Source organism: Dendrobium catenatum, unplaced genomic scaffold (assembly GCF_001605985.2).
Source record: "Dendrobium catenatum unplaced genomic scaffold, ASM160598v2 fragScaff_scaffold_53, whole genome shotgun sequence".
Taxonomy (NCBI): Eukaryota; Viridiplantae; Streptophyta; class Magnoliopsida; order Asparagales; family Orchidaceae; genus Dendrobium; species Dendrobium catenatum.
This window is the reverse complement of record NW_021318515.1, coordinates 31,063-54,456: the sequence shown is the minus strand read 5'-3', so window position 1 is coordinate 54,456 and position 23,394 is coordinate 31,063. Positions and strand designations below refer to the sequence as shown.

General features: G+C 34.2%; 1 protein-coding gene across 1 annotated transcript in view; it reads right to left on the bottom strand.

Moving 5' to 3' along the window:
* Nucleotides 1-1,253: 1,253 nt before the first annotated feature.
* Nucleotides 1,254-23,394, bottom strand: part of LOC110116097 (survival of motor neuron-related-splicing factor 30) — a 34,693-nt gene continuing 12,552 nt past the window's right edge. The window contains exons 3-8 of the mRNA XM_020849561.2: nt 18,943-19,059; nt 18,653-18,747; nt 18,484-18,559; nt 16,512-16,697; nt 15,945-16,073; nt 1,254-1,653 (exon numbers count right to left, since the gene is read on the bottom strand). Coding sequence (XP_020705220.1) covers nt 1,486-1,653; nt 15,945-16,073; nt 16,512-16,697; nt 18,484-18,559; nt 18,653-18,747; nt 18,943-19,059 — 771 coding nt within the window. The 3' untranslated portion in view covers nt 1,254-1,485. The remainder of the gene's footprint in view (nt 1,654-15,944; nt 16,074-16,511; nt 16,698-18,483; nt 18,560-18,652; nt 18,748-18,942; nt 19,060-23,394) is intronic.

The following is a 23,394-nucleotide window of genomic DNA, read 5'->3' as shown; positions in this document are numbered from 1 at the left end:
TATTCATGATATGCACCCCGTCAGGAATCGAGAGTAGAGCAAGGTGATTGTATATAAATTTTAGTTTATTATGATTTTGATGTTTAATTAATTTTATGGGCTTACTAGCATGGAGTTGGTACAAATATGATTGGAATCGAGGCTTATATCTATTAGAATGCCCAAATTTAATTGGGATGAGGCTTATATCATTTCGAAAACTGTATTTTAATTGCATAGAGCTTATATCTATTGGAATGCTCGATCATAGATTAGGATGTTTGATTTTCTCTTCTCACTTTCAATCTTTAAACTTATTTATAGTTGAATAGACACTAGGACTTATATTTAATAAATATAAACTTCCAAAATGGCACAAAAGAAAACAGAGATTTATGTAGAAACTTCCAAAAAGAGAATTCATGGACATAGCCTAATTGAAAAAATTTCACTAATATTTGTCATCAGTTATAAATTACAGCCTTCTTTGCTACATAATAGTAGAGAATATGTATTAATATTTATTTGATAATTCGGTTGATTCAATTGCTACGAACATAGCTATAAAATGAGCTATAGTATAAGATTATGAATTACAATTAAATATTTTTATGCCTTATTGCTCATTAGTACTAATTTAACAACCAAGAATTCATCATGTAATTAAATAAATTAAAAAAATACTTTTTCTTCTTATAATTATATTTTTAAATTATACCTAATGCTTGTAATTAATAATTGACAAAAACTTTTGAATTGAATTATTTTAATTATAAAATATTAAATTTAATATATTTCTTCAAAAATCCTGATTATCTAATACAAAATAAGAGCAAACAAATCCACTTAAAAATGTCTATTACTGTTCCCAGCTGCAACGGCTACTTAAGATCATATTTATTATTCCTGCATGTATATAACTAGGACTTTGTTTGCCATGACTTTCTTACTGTTTATATAATAATTTTTTAATAAAAAATATTTTGAAAATAATAATAATGATAAAAAATTATCTCGAATGAAGACAATACGTCACTTGGGACAACTTTTTTATTGTTTTCTAAAGTAGTTTTTTAATGCAAAAATTTCTCATTCAAAATAATAAAAAAATTATCCCAAACAAAACCTTTCAAAAAATTTATTTTTTTATTAAAAAATTACTTTAAAAAACAAAAAAAAAATTATCCAAAATGAAACATTAGGGACAATTTTTTTAATGTTTTATAAAAGCAACTTTCTAATATAAAATTATTTTATAAAACAATAAAAAAATGTCTCAAACGAAGCCTAAACTAAGCTCAGCTTCAGAATAGATCATTACTAAATTGCCAAACAAAATCCATGAGAATCATACAATCTGCAACCCCAACTTCAAAAGAAATTGACACAGATCAAACTGTAACACATTTTGAAGTATAAAGGTTCCATACTTACTTAAATCATATAATAAACTCTACAAAGATTACGTTCGGCATAGAAAGCTATTTCCCTGAAGCACAAAACCTGTTAGTTAGCATCTTCAGCATCCCCAGCAGCTCCCTTGAGGTGCAGGTGCTTCTCTCTCTTCTGAAACTCCGTCAGCCCCTTTCCACTTCCAGTTACTCCAACTTTGCCCGTTGGATCTTCAGGAGATTTGAATATGCTCTCTCGTTTGCGCCCCGAGAAAAAGCCAATCTTCAACATTACATAACGAAGGAGATAAGAAATAATTTTGTATTACACTAAGGCTTCATTTGGGATGGTTTTGTTATTGCTTCTTAAAACGGCTTTCTAGTAAAAAATCAAAATTTTTATATAAAAAAAATCGCTTTAAGAAGCAGTAAAAAAGCCGTCCCAGACAAAGCCTAAAAGCACAATAGAGAAGTTGGCACTAACAAAATCCATAGAAAACATGCAATAAAAAGAGGAAATGAAGGCAGGAATTTTGCACTCGGTACAAGTTCTTATCACTGTAATGCCCACCCATCTTAAAGGAGATTTCAGCCAGAATTTCAATTAGGAATCATATATGCATCTTGGTTCCTTCCATGGTGGAAAGGAAATATGGAGAGAGAAGTTTAATAGATTTTGTTGTCATAAAGACTGAATCACAATAGCCAAAGATCATCTTAACAAGGGCTGATAACTATGCGAAAATAAAAAACTTGATGGATGGTCACTCAAATTTTGAGTAGATTTTGATCTACTCAAAATTTAAATTGATTTGATTTGACTCCAGGATAATAGCTCCGAAGTAGTTCGATTCAACTACAAAACGCAAGTTAAGGCATTCCAAAGCTAGCAAAGGGTTCCTTGCCATCAAAGTTGACATGGAACAGGCATATGATAGAATGTGTTGGGCAACCCTTCAGAAAATTATGTTAGATTTGGGTTTTCCTTTCAAGTTTGTCAACTTGGTGATGGAATGCATTTCAGATCCTAGATTTTCCATTTTGATTAATGGGTCAAATTCCAAGTGGATTGAAGGGAGAAGTGGATTCAGACAAGGGTGTCCACTTTCTCCTTTCCTTTTTATTTTATGTTCACAACTTCTATCCAATTGTTTCTCTGAGGAAGGTTCGAAGGTGGGTGTGAAAATCTCTTCTAGAGCACAAAGAATCTCGCATCTCCTTTTTGCAGATGATATCTTGGTCTTTACTGAAGCCAAGATTAATAGTGTGAAGAAGGTTAAATATATTGTTGAAAACTACTGCTCTTGGACCGGTCAGAATATCAATTTTCTGAAATCTTCTTTGATGTGCAGCAGCTCGGTTAGGAGGAGTGTATTGTTTTCTAAAATGCTGGGAATCAAATTGGTGAAAGAATTTGACTATTTGGGAATCAAGATGGCTATGAGAAGACTTAAATACTCTGACTTCCAACCTTTACTGGATAAATCTATTAAGAAGCTTAATGCTTGGAGTAATAGATACATCTCTCTAGCAGGTAGACTGGTTTTGATTAAAACAGTATACCTTTCTCTTCAAGTTTTTATTATGTCTTATTCTCTTGTTCCATTGAGAATCTTGAAAGAATTTGAGAAATTATGTAGAAACTTCATTTGGAATAGAAGTGATGGCAATCATGGGATTCATTATGTAGCTTGGGAATCCATATGTAAACCAAAATAGATTGGTGGATGGGGAATGAATTCTGTTATTGCTAGAAGAGATACTTTGAGATCTAAGTTTGCTTGGAGAATTATTGACAATCCAAATTCTTTATTGGCCAGAAATTTTCTAAGTATGGAGATAATTGGTTGGACAATGTGAACTATAGAAGTAACTCTTCTACTTCTTGGAAGATTATCCACAATGGTTGGAGAGCTCTTAGTAATTTTGTTAGATGGAAGGTGGGTGATGGCTCCAAGATCAATGTGTTAAAAGACACTTGGATCTTGGATTTGAGTTTAAATAAATGGCCTACATTTGTTGGAGTTATGGTTGATGAGAATATAACCCTTGATCACTTCATTCTAGAGAGTAAATGGGATGTTGATAAACTGAGATTGCACTTTGGTGAGACCTGATGAAGCTTATTTGCACCATTCAAATTGCACAGAACTCTCAAATTGACCGTATGGAGCTGAAGCTGAAACTGACAGGAAAATCAATTGCTGCATTACTAATGGAGGATAGTTTCAAAGGCTACCAGAATGATGATCTAGCTTCTTGGTTGTATAAAGTTAAATTGAATGGCCGGGCAGAACTCTTCATTTGGAGGCTGCACAGAGATGCCATCCCAACTGAATCTTTTCTATTCAAAAGGAGATTATCGGGCTCCAGCTTGTGTCCATGGGGCTGTGCTGAAACTGAAGATGTGAACCATGTTTCTTCTACCTGTTCTAAACTATTGAAGGTTATTCAAATTTTAAGAAGCTGGGGATTCCAGATTCCTAATTTTAAGAATTGGGATGATTGCTTGGTTTGTCTCATGAGATTAAAGGAGAAAAATATAATGTTAGTCAGGATCTACCTGACGTTGATCTGGTTTGTTTGGAACAATAGAAACAAGGTAAAACATGGCAAATCGAGTGATAGTAATATCATGATCGCTGCATCAACGCTGGCTTTTCTTGGATCTGCTAAATTTAGCTCTCCACTTTCGGATCACTGGGTTGTCAATCAGTCCATTGGATTGTGTTCAAACAAATGGCAACCTCCTCCTCCCAAGTGGATCAAAATAAATTTTGATGCTTCCCTTCAAGATAACTATATAGTAGGAATTGGTGGTATAGTAAGAGATTGTAAAGGTAGATTTATCCTAGCCTTTGGCAAAGGTAAGGTGCATTGGGACATTGCTCAACTTGAGCTCTTGGCTTTCTCTGCTATCAAAGAAGTGTTGCACGATAGACTACATGACGTCAAAGGCATTATATTGGAAGGAGATAATAAAAATGTCATCCTCTTTCTTCATAAACTGTATAGCAAACCGAAAATGAGGGGATGGAGCATGGACAAAGAAGACTTGTCTTTCCTTGGTGAGTTCAATAATGTTGTCTTTCATTGGGTTAATCGTAGTTGTAATAAGTTAGCCGATTATTATGCTAACATAGCTTGTTCTTATGATTTTATTTGGGACTTTTTTGATGAGAGCTATCTTCCGTCTTCTTTTATTGATTTATTGAAAGAAGAATGTGATAGTATAGCTGCCTCTCTTTAGTTTGTAACTTTGACATTTTTATTTTAAAGCACCTTTGCATCTTTCAAAAAAAAAAAAACTACAAAACGCAAAAGAAAGCGATGTTTTAGTAACTAGAGTGTTCATAACTAGTATATCATTATAAATATATTATGTCCATATAATAGGGGCCATTTAGAGGCTGTTGGTTGTAGGCTTTAGGAGAGCATAGCATTCCTTTTTTTATGTATTTCATTTTTTTGGTGTTTAGTTTCAGAACATAGAAATACAAAATAAAATTTTGAGAATTTTAAATATACTTTAGTTTAATTTTGAAGAGTCGAGTTCCACGAGCCTGAAGAGCAAGAAAGGGGCCAGCGGCAATAGAAGCCGGAACAACAAGCCCACTACGTTTTAGACGGGGGCAAGTGTGCAGACTAGATTCAAAATATGGAAGGATATTGACAAAGGAGAAAAATGTACCGATTCTCATTATTGCTAACCAGCTAACAATCCAAGAAAATGGGCTGTTTGAAAGACCGAACGAAGAGCTAAAGCGAGAATGAATGTCGTTAGTCAAGTCCGTTCCACAAAGAAATTGTAAACAAGATTCTCGCATCAATGACTGACAATGCTATCGCGGAGAAGGAAGATACACAATGAAGCAAATCCCTCAGAGATTATAAACTCAAATGAATCCTCTAAATTTCAAATCCTGCATTTGCAGAAACCTCAATTGTTCTTTCTCACATCAAAATGTCTTCTTCACCATCATTGTTTAAAATTGCAGAGGCTCGCCTTGAGGCCTCGCCTCAGCGCAATTCTAGTGAAAAATTTAGAACCATGTCATGAAATTTTGGCATAAATTTTATGATAAAAGTGATTAGTGCATACGTTCCTTATAAAACAACGGAAGAAAGTGTGAAAAAATACTTTTTAAAATAGATGAATAAGCAATTACAATATATGCCTAAAGAGAAAAAATTTATTGGAGGTGAATTAGATGAAAAGAAAGGGCTTATATTCAAATCATTAAAGATTTGTATGCAGGAGCTATTACTTGTGTTCAAACACAAGGTGGTTTGACCAAGTATTTTCTTATTTCGGTTGGATTACAACAAGGATCAGCCTTAAGTCCATATCTTTTTGCTTTAGTCATGGATGTTCTCACTAGACATTTGCAATAGGATGTACCTTGGTGTATGCTTTTTGTTGATGATATTCTTCTTGTTGATAAGACTAGAGAGGGAGTTGAAGGTAAACTTGAATTATGGAGGTCAACCTTAGAGTCTAAAGGTTATAACTTGAGTAGAACTAAAACTGAATATATGGAGTGTAATTTTAGTAGCAATAGACCTAGTGAGGGGATTGTGACTTTGGATGATCAAGTCATTAATAAGAGCACACGTTTTAGATATCTTGGTTCAATTGTTCAGAGTTATGGTGAAATAGATGGGGATATTATCAGCAGAATTCAAGTTGGATGGTTGAAGTGGAGGAATGCATCGGGCTTATTGTGCAATAGAAAAGTTTCCCTCAAACTTAAAGGAAAATTCTATGAGATGGTGATGAGACTTGCAATGCTTTATGGTGCCGAATGTTGGCCATTAAAAGAGAAGCATAATACTAAGTTAAGTGTTGCAGAGATGAGGATGTTTAGGTGGATGAGTGGCTTGACCCTTAGAGATAGGATATAAAATGAGCATATACGTGAAAATGTTGGAGTAGCTTCAGTGGAAGATAAGATTAGAGAGAGTTGCCTTAGATGATTTGGTCACATTAAACGGAGTTCTTCCGATGACCTGGTTAAGAAAGTTGAGGTATTAAATTCGACTTATGTTAAGAAAGGTAAAGGTAGACCTAAAAAGACTTGGTTATAAAATATTAGAAATAATCTTTCTTTATTATATTTAAATGAGAATTTGACTTTTAACCGGACTCAATGGCGAAAAAGGATTCATATAGTCGACCCCACATAGTGAGACAAAGGCTTGATGTTGTTGTTGTTGTGGTGGTGAATTAGATGAACAAATAGGCTCTAAAAGGATAGTTATGAGAAGATTCATGGTGACTCCAAAATAGGAAATAATATCTTATAGGGTGATGTTATACTTCACTTCACAGTTGCATATGACTTTATAATAAATATAAAAAAAGAGAACTAAGGTAAGATATAATAACTAATATTATCAAAAACATTGTAGCAAAAATTTTATGAGACTAGAAAGAGATAATAAATAAATAAATAAAAAGTTAACTAGGCGGAACAACAAGCGAGGTCATGGCCACCTATACTCCGCTTAATGTATTTCAAAGTTGGTATACGGAATCAATAAGTAGTTGAAAAGGGCCAAATCTATGACCAATATTATGCATATCTATAATTTCGATTCCTTTCATGAAATGTTGGCATAAATTGTATGATAAAAGTGGTTAGTGCATATGCTCATTATACGACATGGGAAGAAAATGTGAACAAATAATTTTTAAAATGGATGAATAAACAATTACATGTACCTAAATAGAAAAAATAATCATTGGAGGCGAATTAGATGAACAAATAGGCTCTAATATGATCGGTATGAAAGGATTATGGCAACACCAAAATAGGAAACAACATCTCATGGGGTATGTTATAATTTATTTAAAAAATTGCATATAACTGTTACGCCGGCCCAGGAGGGGCCGGCTGGACCGATCCAACCGGGACCGGTCCGGGTCTACTCGCGGCGGAACCGCACGAAACAGGCGGAACCGAGCGCAAGCGGCGAAGCTTACGGGGGCCAGGGAGGATTTTTGGGAGGGAAATTTTGAATGCGAGGGGCTGTTTAGACATTTTGTAAAACTCCTTTAGGGTTAATTAGGAGGTTAGAAGGAGGAGGGGGGATTATGTTGCATTTGGATGAGTTTTGAGATCTAGGGTGTGGTGTTCTTGGACTCTTGGCTTTGCCGGAGATAGTGGGAGAGTTTTTCCTTCCTCTCGAATTGAAGGAAAGTTGTATCTTGCAAGTGCTTTTCCTTTCTTATTGGAATACAAGTGTTTGCCTTGATTTTCTACAAGTTTCTTCTCGGATTTCCACTGTTTTTGCTGTTTTTTCCGCTGTAAACAGCAGTTTTGCTCTTCTTTTCGTACTAATCTTGGTTAGGTTTGCTTGCGAACTCAAGTATTACCTTAGGGTTACTTGCGAACTCAAGTATTTCCTATCAAATTGGTATCAGAGCAAGATCCGGGCGGTGGAGGGCTGTTTTCCCCATTGTTTCGCTGCAGTTTTTGCTGATTTTTTGGAGGATCTGGAGACATCTCGTCGTTTCCCATGGCATCTAAGCGAGTAGAAGTCTTGGGGACCGAGATGGGTCAACTTAAAGCGGTTTCTTTATGTCTTCTTTCCCTTTGCTTTCTATCTCCATTCTTTCAGATATTCATTATTCCAATTTTCTCAATCTCCTACTTCTAACTAAATTCTTCCCTTTTCAAAAATCAAGATATCAAAAGCCAATCATAATCTTCACTATTTTTTCTCTACTTACATCAATTAGCAAGCATAGAAACATTCTTGCATTCCATGAAGAAATGATAGGATAATCTCCTTAATTTTGAGCTTTCGATAGGGATTCATCACCAGCATCATTAGCCTAATCCCAATCATTTAGGAATGATGTTATGAATCCTCATTTTGCATTCGTTGTTTTTGTGTGATGTTTGATGTGTTAACCCTATATTTCACAAACCATACAAATATTCTTGCATTCCATGAATAAATGATTGGATAATCTCTCCTTTAACTTTGAGCCTTTGATAGAGATTCATCACCATCATCATTAGCCTTATCCCAATCATTTAGGAATGATGTTATGAATCCTCATTTTGCATTCGTTGTTTTTGTGTGATGTTTGATGTGTTAACCCTATATTTCACAAACCATACAAATATTCTTGCATTCCATGAATAAATGATTGGATAATCTCTCCTTTAACTTTGAGCCTTTGATAGAGATTCATCACCATCATCATTAGCCTTATCCCAATCATTTAGGAATGATGTTATGAATCCTCATTTTGCATTCGTTGTTTTTGTGTGATGTTTGATGTGTTAACCCTATATTTCACAAACCATACAAATATTCTTGCATTCCATGAATAAATGATTGGATAATCTCTCCTTAACTTTGAGCCTTTGATAGAGATTCATCACCATCATCATTAGCCTTATCCCAATCATTTAGGAATGATTTTATGAATCCTCATTTTGCATTCATTGCTATTGAGTGATGTTTGATGTGTTAAAACTATATTTCACAAACCAGTTTGATCAAATTTTATCCATCTAATCTTAGGCCAACCATGATTCTTCTTAGGGTCTGTTTGGTTGGTAACATTTTGAGTGTAAAATAAACGCAAGGGTGACAATCTAAAGTTTACAAGAAACAAAAAGTGTAGACACTATACCTAGAATTATAATTAACAAGCCTTATTGAGGCCTGAGAAGTTTAGGAAAGACTCTTGCAACAAGTTTCTTGACCAGAAAACAAATTAGGACTATAGCTAGAAAAGACAAATTGCAACTGTCTAGGACAGATGGAGGTTGGCCAGCAATTTCTTGGTGGAGGGAAGAAGGACAGCAGCAATCCAGTCTTCTTGGAAGGAGTTCTGCACCTTCGGGTCGGCTGGAATGTAGACTGGCTGGCTGGAAGAAGAGAATTGAAGCCCCGGGACTGCTGGCTGGCTGGCTGGAATAAAGCGGCTGTCCGCTGGAGGAAGAAGGCTGTTGGCTGGAAGAGGAGGAGGAAGCGATGCTAGAGCAGTAGGCTGCTGGAACAGAGGGTTGCTGGGTTTCCATGGACTGGAAGGCGACGAACGAAGGCTAGAAGGGAGGCTGACAACAGAGGATGGGAGGAAAGGAGGTTTGGCCACCACCTGGAGGGCTTCCAGGATATAGAGAACAAGAAGAGCTGTGGCTCTCTTTCTAAACATCAAAATTTGAAATCTCTTCCTAAGGACTCCTCTATTTTTAACCTTTTAAAGGCAAGAGGAGTAAATAAAAAAAAGAATTAAAGAAGCAACTATAATAATAAAAAAGAAAAGAAGAGGAGGATTAGGAGCCATTTTGGTTGAACCACCCCTCCCTAAGCACCTGCGTCGAAGGGTTTTGAAAATTCAAGCGTTTGGATGGATATATTTCAAATGCAAAGTGTTTTCCAAGTGCATTTGGAAATCAACATCTAGTTCATTTTGTGTGTATATTAAATTCACCCATTTTGAGCAAATTCCAAATACAATGCGCAAGTAAAAGTGATGCTAACCAGCAATTGGCCATCGCCGCCCATCTCAGGCCACCACTGTCGCACTAGCTATCGAGATCACGAATCAACTATTATTTCAAATGCGCTACTATTTTACTTGGCATTCTCTGTATTCAAATAAATAAATAAATCTTGCATTTGCAATATACTAAACCAAACAATTAAAAGTATTGTTAATATGCTACTTTTACTTTACACATCATTCAATTTTCATCAAATCAAACAACCCCTCAATCCTCTGACATTTCTTTTATCTATTCATACAACAGACACTTTATATATCCTTAACTGAACATATCCAGCCATATAAGTCTATTTAAATCATCTTATATTTAATAGATGCTACTCTATCATTTTTTTCTAATATAACAAATATTTAATTTATCATTCCTAATTTTTTCACATAGCCGTCATAATATTCACTTATACTAAACTTAAATATTAATAACATTTCTATAACTCAACATTCGGATCGATATATCATCACATACTTAATTGTGAAATTTATTTTTAAGTCTCATGGTATCCTTTATCACACAATATTTCTGAGGTAGTTCCCCATTTTAATTACTCAATATTGAATATGAAAGTTATATCCTTATTTATAACTATATTTTTTGTATAATAGATTTAGAATACTTTAATATATCAGATCAGATATCACCTTATCTTATACTAATATTAAATGATAATTGTTAACATAATACCCACAAAAATTGCATACATATATCTCCTCTTTGTTCTACTAATTACAAGGCCTCTAACTTCTAAGCATTTACTTCGTTATTCCAATTTTTATTGATTTTGTTGATGTCCCATCAATTATATATATATATAAACCAAAGCACATCACTTTGAATATTCTTTATATACATATCTATAACCAATACAAAAAAAATTAAGTCAATGTCAGTCTTTAATATAAACCTAAAATAACTGAAAACACTTTAAGTCATCCCACAACTACTTCTAATGCCAAACTATATTATATTATACATATTTTTATTTAAGTCAGCATATCTTCAACACACATTCCTTCCTTGAAAAATACCAAATTAATCTCCAATGTACTAAATCATATGCTCTCTCTAAATGAATAAAAATCATGTGAAGATCATTTATTTGTTCTCTATACTTTTGGTTAGTTGTCCTAACACAAAAATCACTTGTATAGTAGATCTTTCTAATATAAAATCAAATCAATTCTCAAAAATAAATGTAATTTATCTAATTCAACATCCTTGATGACTTCTAACTTGGAAAAAAAAAAAGTTAAAACCACATGAACTAAAATTTTTTATGACCTCAGGCACAAAATAGTGTTATGAATGGCCCCCTCGTAAGCGTACCATGCTCACCCTTGTTTACACTTGTGCTTAACATGCGCACTCTATGAATCATCTCATAACAACCATCATTCTCGTGTAGGTCACATTCGTCATTTGCATGTATCGCACCCATTGGTCACAATTGAAATGACCCTATTACTCACAACTTCCATTGTTGTTGAGCTCTCTATATGTCACCAGGTCGATCTTTTTGAAACTATTATTGTATGACTTGTGCTCGCTTTCTTGGCCCCTACGTCGATGTTTCATGGTGTCGGCGTCCAAATCATCCTACGCTCAGACTTACGGAGGGCATTTGATGTTGGTGTTTCTTGCAATAAAGACAGTCATGCTGCTTTCTTCTAATGTATGTTTTATCTTTTGGCAATTTTCACTCTTCCTATCACCTTTGTGTCATGCTTGTTCAATTCCTTTGGCTTAGGTTGTTACCACAACCATTACAGCTTCTAATTTGGATTGTCCTCCTTTACCACAAATTTTTCATTAGACCCCACCTTTTTACACATTTGTTTCTCCTAGGATTTTGGATGAACCTCCAACTATGACATCACCTTCCATCCTGGTGACATCTTGCTTCCTAGAAGTTCATCCTCCTGTTTCAATTCCTTTACAAATGTCATCTCCAATTGCCCGCTCTCACTCGTTTACAAATGACATTAAAGGGAAAAAAGATCCATGATTTCATTCCTTCTCACCAAACAACAAGTTCCCTTTATTTTTTCATTAAGATTCAGTGTCAATTCCTTATAAGCATCCATCCACATACTTGGGCAAACCTCCTCTCATCGTCACTGAATAGAAATCAGATGTTGCTACACCTCTCTATTTCTCTATTGTTGGAAAATTTTTGATGGACCACCATAACCATGAGATTATTCATAAATTTATGGCTGATTTACATTTAGTTGGTGACCATTCCATTGGGCTCATTGACCACCATCATGTTAGTATTAGACTCTCTTTACAAGCAAACTACACTGGACATTTCTCTCGGGGATCCCACCACATTAATGGTTTCTTGATGCATATGCCAGAATGGTCACCCTATTTTTTACTCTTCTGAGAAATCATATATCACTCCAATTTGGATTGTATTTCTCTAATTCTATTTACATTATTTCAATCAATCCAATTTATATTATCTGGATTTTATATTTGGCAAATCTTTGAAAGTGAATAATGCTACTACCAATCTTTCAAGTCCTATGGCCAAGAGTCTAGTTGAACTAAAAATTACCTCTCAATTAATGAAAGGGTATTGAACCGACTCTTTGATCTATGGGTATTGGTTGAGGGATGATGAATTTAAACGCATCATAGCATATTATTTATCCTGCAAAACTTTTAGATATAATTTCTCTGAATGTTTCAAGGCTCTCTCAAATCTAATGCAAAGGCAAAATCAAATGATCAGATCCAACCCTATAGCATAATGGAGGTTTCTTTATTAGATTAGGTTTGTAATCGAATCTTGGACCCTATTTTAGGTTCATCTTTGGATTTAAAGAATCTTAAGTTTTCACTTGATAACTCTACTATGGTGGTCACATCAACACCCACAAATATCAACATTAATCCCACTCCATTTATTATTGCAACAAATCACCTTTTTGTAATATGTTAACAAAATGATGACCAAGAAGTTCACCAACTTCAAGACTCAGTATGTGAGCACCCAAAGTGTTAACTCTATGATGGAAAGAAGGTTTCCTATTCTATTTACCAAAAAAAGCAAGAATAAGAAAAAAAAATCAACATTATTCATCTTTTTCTTCGAATTTCAAGCAAGTTGATTTAAATGAGCTTTATTTTGTAGTCTTCATGTTATCAATGACTTCGCATCATAGTATATCAAATTATCTCTATCTTGTCACTTGTACTTCTTTTTTCCTCAAGTAATTCTTGGCCATTTCTCTTGATGTACTAATCATTTTCTAGTTATTAAATTTTACTTAAGCGAAAAATAAAGAAAATAATATTAAGTTAAGTGTTGCAGAGATGAGGATGCTGTTACGCCGGCCCAGGAGGGGCCGGCTGGACCGGTCCAACCGGGACCAGTCCGGGTCTACTCGCGGCGGAACCGCACGAAACAGGCGGAACCGAGCGCAAGCGGCGAAGCCGACGGGGGCCAGGGAGGATTTTTGGGAGGGAAATTTTGAATGCGAGGGGCTGTTTAGACATTTTGTAAAACTCCTTTAGGGTTAATTAGGAGGTTAGAAGGAGGAGGGGGGATTATGTTGCATTTGGATGAGTTTTGAGATCTAGGGTGTGGTGTTCTTGGACTCTTGGCTTTGCCGGAGATAGTGGGAGAGTTTTTCCTTCCTCTCGAATTGAAGGAAAGTTGTATCTTGCAAGTGCTTTTCCTTTCTTATTGGAATACAAGTGTTTGCCTTGATTTTCTACAAGTTTCTTCTCGGATTTCCACTGTTTTTGCTGTTTTTTCCGCTGTAAACAGCAGTTTTGCTCTTCTTTTCGTACTAATCTTGGTTAGGTTTGCTTGCGAACTCAAGTATTACCTTAGGGTTACTTGCGAACTCAAGTATTTCCTATCAATAACCTTACCATAGATATAATGAAGGAGAACTCAAGTAAGATAAAATGACTAATATTATTAAAAGATTGTTGCAAAAAGTTTAATAAAATCTAGAAAGAGATTATAAATACAGAGAATTCACGTAGAGTAAGGCAGAAAAAATTATAAGGAAAAACACTTGTATTTAAGGAGTGACAATGAGTAACTACTACTAACTTAAAATGATGATATGTTAGTCTTCTAAAAGGGTAGTAAGCAAAGTAAAAGTTCTACTTTTGATGACATATTCAATAATCTAGAGTATTAAAAAAAGAAAAAGAAATATGTAAAATAGTTAAAGTAGATAAGTTTGATCTAAAGACCTTGATCAAATTAAAAGTGATGAAACTAAGATCATTGACAAAAGAATATGAGAAATTAAAAAAGAAGAATTTTAAGGAAAAAAATCTTTCTAAAAGAGCATAATGAATAGAGTAATGAGCAATATTAAATATTAATTAAAAAATAAAAGTGGAATTAGCTACAAAAAATGCATAATAATAAAACTTATAGTCCAAATGGAACTAGCTACATATTGTTATTTCTAGAGTTGCCAGTGATATTAAAGTTATTAATAAATCATTTTAATGAAAAAAAATTAAGAGGATGCAAAATAATGGTAAAAGTATAAAGGTACTAGCTGTTAGAAACAAAGGAGATGTTTAGGTTTTGATAAGTAGAGGGCCATCGAACTTATGACCAAGTAGTAAAGTTGTTGGATAGTGTCATGGAACAAAAACATACAAAAATTATATTGATATAAGAATGTCAATTTAATTTTATGCCAAAAAAAGATCCACAGCTGAAGTAATTTTTTGTGCTAAGGAAATTAATAGAGAAAAATAAAGAGCCCAACAACAAGGATCATCATATGAGTTTATTGATCAGACAAAAGCATATGATTGAGCTCATAAAACAATTGATTAGGTATTTATTAATGATTAAAGATGTGTCAAATGTATATTTCAGTTACTAAAAATGTATATGATAATATATTGAATAGTATTAGAAATAGTTGTGAAGTGATCAAGAAGTTCACAATCATGTTAAATTTAAATTAAGGGCCCGCATTAAGTTCATATTTTTGTATTGGTTGTGGAGATACTTTAAAAAAAAAATAATCAAAAGCGAGGTGCCTTGATGTAGGATTTTTGCGAATGATAGTTCTAGTTAGTGAAATTTCATTGAAAGAAGTAAAAAGTTAGAATAATGGATGAAATATTAAGAAGATAAAGAACTTAAAATTAGTATAACAAAGATCAAGTACATAATCTTCCATTTTAGTGAGGATCTTATTACTGGTTATTAACAGATATTACTCAAAATAAAAAGTGGCACTAAAATATGAATGCATAGGATCTTTAGATCTATCACGTAGAAAAAAATAGGGCAGGCATAGGTACATGAACTCAAGAGTTAAGACTAGATAATTAATGAAGTATCTTAGGATAGTTATGTTCAATGGAATTAAGTGTTGGGAAATATAAAAAACAATCAATAAACAAATTGAGTAAGATAAAAATGAGAACATTAAGTTTGATGTGGCAAAACTAAAAAGATTAGATTAAAAATGATTATACAATAGGAACAATGGAGGAGTGTCCATTGAAGATAAGACTAAAAATATACAAAAATAATTTCACGTGTACAACAACGAAAAAAAGATTCACAAACAAGATGAGACTGATAAAATTAAATGCGTAAGGATTTGAAAGAGTAAGGAGCACATAAATGATAACATGGTTAGAAAAAATTGCATAAAATTAGTTTAGCTCATGTAACACTTATAGTAGAGGGGTGGAGAAAAAAGATTCCTAAAGCCAACCCAAATAATTAGGATAAGGTTAATGATCATGATTAATAGATAGAATCAAAGTATGGGTAAGTAAATAGGACAATGCCTTTCCATTGAAAATTTCACTTCCGTGTTTTATATTTTATATCATGCTCACTCTAGATCGCTCAAACTAATTACTTCGCAAGTAATAGGATACCAACTGAAAACTACTTCTGAGAGCCGTATGACAAGCATCACAATCATTTCTGCAACATGATAATTACAAGAAAAGGCTCACATGGCCAAGAGCATAGGTTAACTCAAATAAACCAAAAACTGAAGTACAACACGAGAGGTTCAAATATTACCTTTTTAGTTTTTCCTTTTGCGGATTGAAATTGTTGCCAAGCATTCTGCCTTTTATTCTGCACAACCTCGAGTTGCTCAACGCGAGCTTTTGACTTAAATGCATGAATTTTCTTGCGCTTAGCAGCTTTCTGCAAATTAACATATATCAAACTTGAAAGATTCACAGAGATGACAAACAAAAGACGTCAATAGCATAAGTTTTAAAATGAAATATTTATGCAGATCACTATTATCAACCATGGATGATAAACTTCAAATTTAAACATGCATTGCGGATACATATATCGATGAGTCCAGCCAAATATATATTCATCAAATGATAAAGAGATGCCTCAAGACAGGCATAAAATATCCTTCAGTTACCCTGAATTAACTTGACAAAATATACAATTGCTAAGACAACATGGATTTTTCATGGATTGCATCATCTAAATTGTAACCTTGTCTGCCATTAAGATGCTTAGCATCACTTTTGACAAATAATGTAGCAACAAATGTGCAAATCCAATGTACAAAAAAAATTCACTGCCAATTAACCTGAGAGGAATTCTAATAGCAATACATACCACATCTTCAGGGTCAGTTGGCTCAATGCGTAATTTTTGAGGTATTGTACGCCGCTGGAAGTCCATCACAGCTGCTTGTGCAATCTTTCTTTTAATGGCCTGCTTGGTAGCTTCAGCCTGTAGTTCAGCTTCTAGCAAAGCATTTACTTGGACCTCCTCAATTGGTCTAACATTATAAGGTTCCACCTAACCGAGTGCATTAATTTCCCTCAGAAGGATCCAAAGAAATGTGTAACATTATTAGACAGAAACATTTACAGGAGGAATAAGCTGCTAAAAAAAGTCTTAATAACCAAACCGAAATAAAATAACCAGGCAGTTCAAAATAATAGATATCCACCCAAAAGCGATCAAGTTTGTGAAATGAAGAAATGCAGCACGAACGATATTGTCTTGAACACATGAAATTGAGCATTGGATATCCAACAAAGAAACATAGGACATCATAGCTCTTGCCAACATGCCACAAGAAAATGAATTATTTTTAATTCAATGTGCTCTGAATTCCCTAGTTGACTTTAATGGTGCACTTACAACAAACACTTCAAAACCACCATATGACCAGTCATAAGTACGGATGAGAAAAATTTAAAGTTGATGTAAGGTCAACCACCACTGATTAACCTGGACCAACATCCACAAAATGAATCCAAATTTTTTTTTGTTAGTGTTAGGTACCCACAAGTGATGTGCTACAACCTACACCAACTATGGAAGTAGGCAAAGATTTTACCCTCAAGTAAGGTCTCACACTTAACTCGGCATCTCAGCTATTGTGAAATGTAGGTAATGATTGTTTAGGACATCACTAAACATGACATATCATAATTTAACTCAGTTGAGACAAAATGAAATAATGGTTGACTAAATAAAAAAGTAAGACTAAGTTTGTAACATTTGGGAACTTGAATGAGAAGACAAGACAATTGGAGTACATGTAGTACACAAAATGCATTTGAGGCGTACGGCGGCCTCAGCCAAGCTAAGGCGTAAGCATCATAAAAAAAGCTCAAGGCATAAGCCTCAAGGCATTTTTCGTTGGAGTTACGCTGAGGCTCATATTGCTCAATTTTAAACAATGGTAGTACATGAATCATGTTTAGATGTATGACACGATTGCCAAGAAAGTTGATGTCAATACTTTTTCATGGTATACTTATGCCCTTTCACATGCAAAGTTAAAAAGAAAATTAACAGAGGAGCAGAAAATATATATAATTTAGATAAAGATGAAATATTTCCCTTAATAGGCTGCTGAAAATTATAAAATAAATAGGTCTGTATGATCGAGGTCTCCTTTTCCTCTCTAAGCTATTACTGAAATATACTATTTTAAGTTTGAAAACAAAGAATCGGTAAAGCAAAAAATATACCCGGTAAAAGAATGCCTTCAAAGTAACTTGTAAATAATAAGAGATGTCTAAACGAGTCAAGAAGTAAATGAGATAATTAAAAAGGAAACTTGCCCATGTATTTCAAAAAAACTGGGCTATTTATAAAACTAATACTCAACTCCCTCCATTTGCAATGCAGCCAAATCTCGAAAAGCGCAAAAAAAATCTAAACCAAACTTTTTCACTTACATTAAATTCTAAATGAGTTGATAGTGACACATGCAAATACACGGGTTTAATAGTTCATTCCGTTTGGGTTAGTTTAGTGTGGCATTTGCGTAACTTTCCTAAATAAAAAATGTTGTTTATACATTGAAGATATTGTAATTATTCCTTCCAGGACTCAAGTGCAGTTTATGATATTTAGTCTAGTTGGGACTTACATTTGATCATAACACTGATGCCTTTTATCATCTAATTAATGCACAATGTAAGCAATGGAAGCACCTACAACTTCTCTTTCCTCAATAAATGCTTCAACATGGCCATCAATAGTGAGAAAAAAAAAAATTGGAAGCTAAATAGATATCATCATCCACACCATCGTAAATTAAAACTCATTATAACATTAAACTCACCTCTTCCTTGTTTCCCCAGCCATCATAAGAAACGAAATATCCATTTGGAGTGAAAGCCTCAATAATTGCATCATACCTGAACGTTTAACTAATCAAACACAAAAAAAGGTAAAAAGATTGACAATAAGATTTTCATAAAATGCTTAAATACGTTTTTTTATCCACATACCACTCCCCATCTTCACTCCAAACTGCCTGAACTTTGGTGCCAACAGAAAACTTATGAAATTCTTCAGTATTTTGTTCACTGCGTCCACTTGACCGCTGAAATCAAGACAAAGGCAAAATATCGTTTGTCCTCTAAAAGTGAATTCAAGCTACAGTAACAGGAAGATATACTACACATTCATGCTACATAAAATGCAGTAGACAAAGTTATGATCAAAAGTCTTCCTTTCATGCCAACTTCCTCATTTTTACATTTCAAGATATATGGTAAGCTTTGATGATAAAACTTACCAGTTTTAACTGAGAGGAACCCTGAGAAGGGGAAGCATATCCATCCAACTCAGTATCACTCCTAGAATATTCAACATGCTTTGTGGTAACCAAGAGTTCCTCTGTCAATGCTATAACCTGCATTTAAAATGTACTTCACTCAGACAAACACAGAACCATCAGTTGACATGAAGGCCCAAACTCATAACAAAATATCAAACTTAGAATAGCAGCATCAAATCTGAATCAGATCCTTGCAAGCAAGCAGGCCATCACCAAATCCCTGCATTGAAACCAAGATAAAGGGTGACGGCCATCTCATCAAAACCTATGATTTTCCATACATTGTCTTCTTCTAATACGACAACTGCTCATATGTCCCCATTGTAAAACCCGAAAAAAACCTAAATGGGTCGTCGCACGCTCTTCAAAGCGCCACGACGAGATTTAAGTGAGATTTTCAACGTTAACAGAATTTAACAGAAATAATTTTAGAAAATCCCTTGCAAAATTCTGATCGTTTTGATATATAGAACTTATACCCAATTTTGCCTAAAAATGGAATTAAAAAATGTTTAAAGTCCCTAAATGCCAATTTTACCCCTAGGATTTCTTAAACAAAAATTACTTAAGGGCTTATTGGACATTTGCAAAAACATTTCCTCTTATTAGACAAAACCGAAACCCTTCCTTCTCATTTCACACGTGAACCGCACGAAACAAGAGGGACGGACGGCGGGTGAGGTGTCGGGCAAGGTGCGGGATCCGCTCTGACGACGATCTTCCGGCGAAACTTTTAGGTCAAATCGAAGAGGACGACGAGAGAAACACTCCGATATGATTATTTCTAAACAAATCCCTCTCGATCTCTAGATTTTTGGAGATAAAAATTCTAGGGTTTTTCCTAAAAATGGTTTTCTCCCAAAATTTCTTTAAGAAATTAATAAGGGACATTTAGGAGAGCATGTTAACGGTAGAAACAATATTTTTGGAAGAATTTTTGGAGATTTGTAATTAGGGTTTTTCATAATCTATGATTTTAAGAAAAATCTTTTTACAATTTTTATTCCTTAGGGTATAAAGAATACTTTAAGGATGAAAATTTTGATATTTTAAGAAAATTTTATTTTTCTTATTTTTCAAAATTATTTAATCCGGAAATTAATTAAATAATTATTAAATATTGTTTAGGAATAATGTTAGAATAGAATTTTGAGCAAAATTTAAGATTTAGGGATTTCTAAAATTTAAATTTAAATTAAATCCGAAAATTCAGATTAATTTAATTAAATATTCATTAAGTTTTGAATGAAATGATTAAGGAAAAATAAAGATTTAGACTTAGGCTTTGTTTGTTTGAGCGTTTTTTTGCCTTTTCCATTTTCAAAAACGGAGAAATTTTTTTTTGTGTTGTTTGGTTCATCAAATCACGTTCCCAATAACTCTTTTTTTTCATTTTTCTGCAGTTTTGAAAAAGCTTTTTATATATGCTTCTCCATTAGAAAACTCTATTTTTTGAACTAATGTTTTTTAAAACTATCTTTTACAAAAGTGCAAAAAAAAAACAAACGAAGCCTTAAGAATATGATAATTAGTTTTATGACACGTCTCTTTTGTAAATCCTTCTTAGGTAGTGATCATTGAAGGGTGGAGTGGAAGACTTGTGTCGAAGCGACGTGTCGTACTTGGTTTGAGGTAGGTACTCATGTTTTTGATAAAAATTTCATGATTTTGTTTTGTTCTAGTATTTTAAAAAAGTTTCTTATGACCTGAATTCATGACTTTTCATTTTTATGACAATATGAATATTCAAGACTGTTATTTCATGAATTTAAAAAGCTTCAAAATATGTTGAGATTAAATGTTTTATGTGTTGCACATGATTTTCATACTTGTTTTTTCATGTACATTTGAATGAAAGACTTTATATTAAATGAATGTGCATGTTGATGCGGAGTGTCCAATGGTAAAGGAAGGCTCGTAGAGCCAATGATAAAGGTGGCTTGTAAAGTCAATGGTAAAGGAGGCTCGTAGAGCCAATGGTAAAGAAAATGGTAAAATTTGACTGGGTACCTGATCAGTACCAAATTATGGGCACATCCGAGACGGGTGTTATAAAACTTTATGCATAATATGGTTCCTATATGTTCTTTTCAAATTATGAAAATATATGTTTAAGAAAAAAGGATAAATGAAAGTTATTGCATCAAGGAAAGAGGTTAAGAAAATATTTCTTTTTATACATTGAAACGAGATTTTATAAGTTTGATGATCCTTCCATGTTTTCATATGAAACTGATTTATGTTAGTTTTATGTAAATTTTTATTTAAAGACATGAATTACCTGCTGAGCGTTGACTCATTCCTTGTTTGGAAATGTTTTTCAGGAGAGAAGTAATGGCTACACGACGACCTTACACTTATCGTTGTAGGGGACCTCAGAATGAAAAAATGTTTCATTTATTTTTATATTTTAAGTCTAAGTTTGAGTTTGTATCTAAGTATGAACAGTAAGTGGAGTTTATGTAATGATGTGTTGAAAGTTTTTAGTGGTTTTGAGACAATTGAACAATTTGGAATTATCTGAGTTTATTGTTGTTAGTGGCTCTTTCTTATACTGGATGATGATTATGTTGTCTAATTAAAGTTTTTAATTAGAACTGTTTATGTTTTATTATAGTTTTCCGTTCGACCTTTTGCTCCCGCCCCGTTAACTCGGGTTAGACGGGTCGGGTCGTGACAAGAGTGGTATCAGAGCAAAGGGTTTAATACTGATTAATGAAAGAGCCTATAGGATGATTGATTGAGTCTTAGAAAGTGTAGGAAGTGTATTTTATGAATTATTTTGCCTAGTGATTGATGTGTTTTATCTCAGGAATATGGATCCTGAGCAGAATGCCACTGATGACATTAATATGGAGGAAGGGAGGGAGCTACCAGAGGTAGCAGAACTTTGAAGAAACAACACTATGGAGTCATTCGCGCAGATGATGGAGGCGATGACTCAGTGATTAAGACTTCCCAAAATCAGGGCAGTGGCAGTGGAAGTGGAAGCAGACCTATAGATAAGAACCTGAAGTTGTTTCAGGATATGAAGCCTTCACTGTTTTCAGGTGGCGGACCTATAGAAGCAGAAGACTGGCTGATGCGGATTGAGAAGATCCTGGAGGGCATGTCTTTCCCTGAGGAAAGGAGGGTGACATTGGCTGCTTATGCATTTGATGGCGAGGCTGAGAGGTGATGGAGGAGTCAGTTAGAAGAAACATTTGGAGGAAGACCAAGAAGTCAAGTCTACTGGGAGGAGTTTGTGAAGGTATTCAGAGACTGGTATGTACCTAAGTCAGCTAGGAGATAGATGCAGGATAAGTTCAACAGATTGGTTCAGGGAGACTGATCTGTTTCTCAATACGAGGCAGAGTTCACGATGTTATCCAGGTATGCCCCACACCTGATACCTGATGCTGAAGAGAAGTGCAATCGATTCCTGAATGAATTGAAAGATGTGATTAGACAGCCTCTCATTCCTTTTGGAATTGAGGATTACTCTATCTTAGTGGAGAGAGCAAGAATGATAGAAATGGATATGCTGGCAACTCAGAAGAGGAGGGATTTTCATAAGAGAAAGATGGAAGGCAGGTCAAAGCCTTTCCAGATGACTCAGTCTTCCCAGCCAAGGGTTTCTACTTGGAAGAAACCCAGATCCAGTGGTTCTGATAGCAGTACTTCAACTGCTACCTTGTGCAGTAAGTGTGGGAGAATGCATAAGGGAGAGTGCCTCTCAGGCACTAATAATTGTTACTGGTGCCATCAGCCTGGGCACATGGCAAAGTCTTGTCCTCTTTTGGGTCAGCGATCTACTACAGATGTGAGGTCAGGCAATAATGCTCAGAGGACAGCTGGTAGACCTAGAGCTGTGGAGGGTAGGCCTATACAGTCTCTCTTATCCCGGAGGCGTAATCTTCTTCAACAGTTTTTTTATTTTCTTTTTTTATTTTTCGTAGATTCCATACAAGATTTCCTTGGACCTGTTGTTCATTCTCTTCCTGCTTGGAATTTCCTAATTCATGATCTTTTTTTTTATTAGATGATTTCTTTAGATTTACGTTAATGTTTTTACTTTTTTCATTTATAGAAAAATGAAAAAAGAGTGATTTGATTGGAATGATCCAAGGTTTAAATTTATATACATCAAAAAATAGCACAAATTCTGGGAAGAACCAAGTTTCTAGATTGGATATAGTATCATGATTTGAAGGTCAGACTCATCAGAATGTTCAGCCACGAGTCTATGGACTGTCCCAGCAAGAAGCTAAGGGGTCTCTTGATGTGGTTACAGGTGCATAGTTTAATTAATTGCAATGAATTTTTTTATGAAATTGCAATTGAAATTGAAATGAACAATGAATGAAAATGAAATGAACAAACAATGAATGGCATGTTTTGTGAATGAATGGTGTACTTTTCATGTTTAGG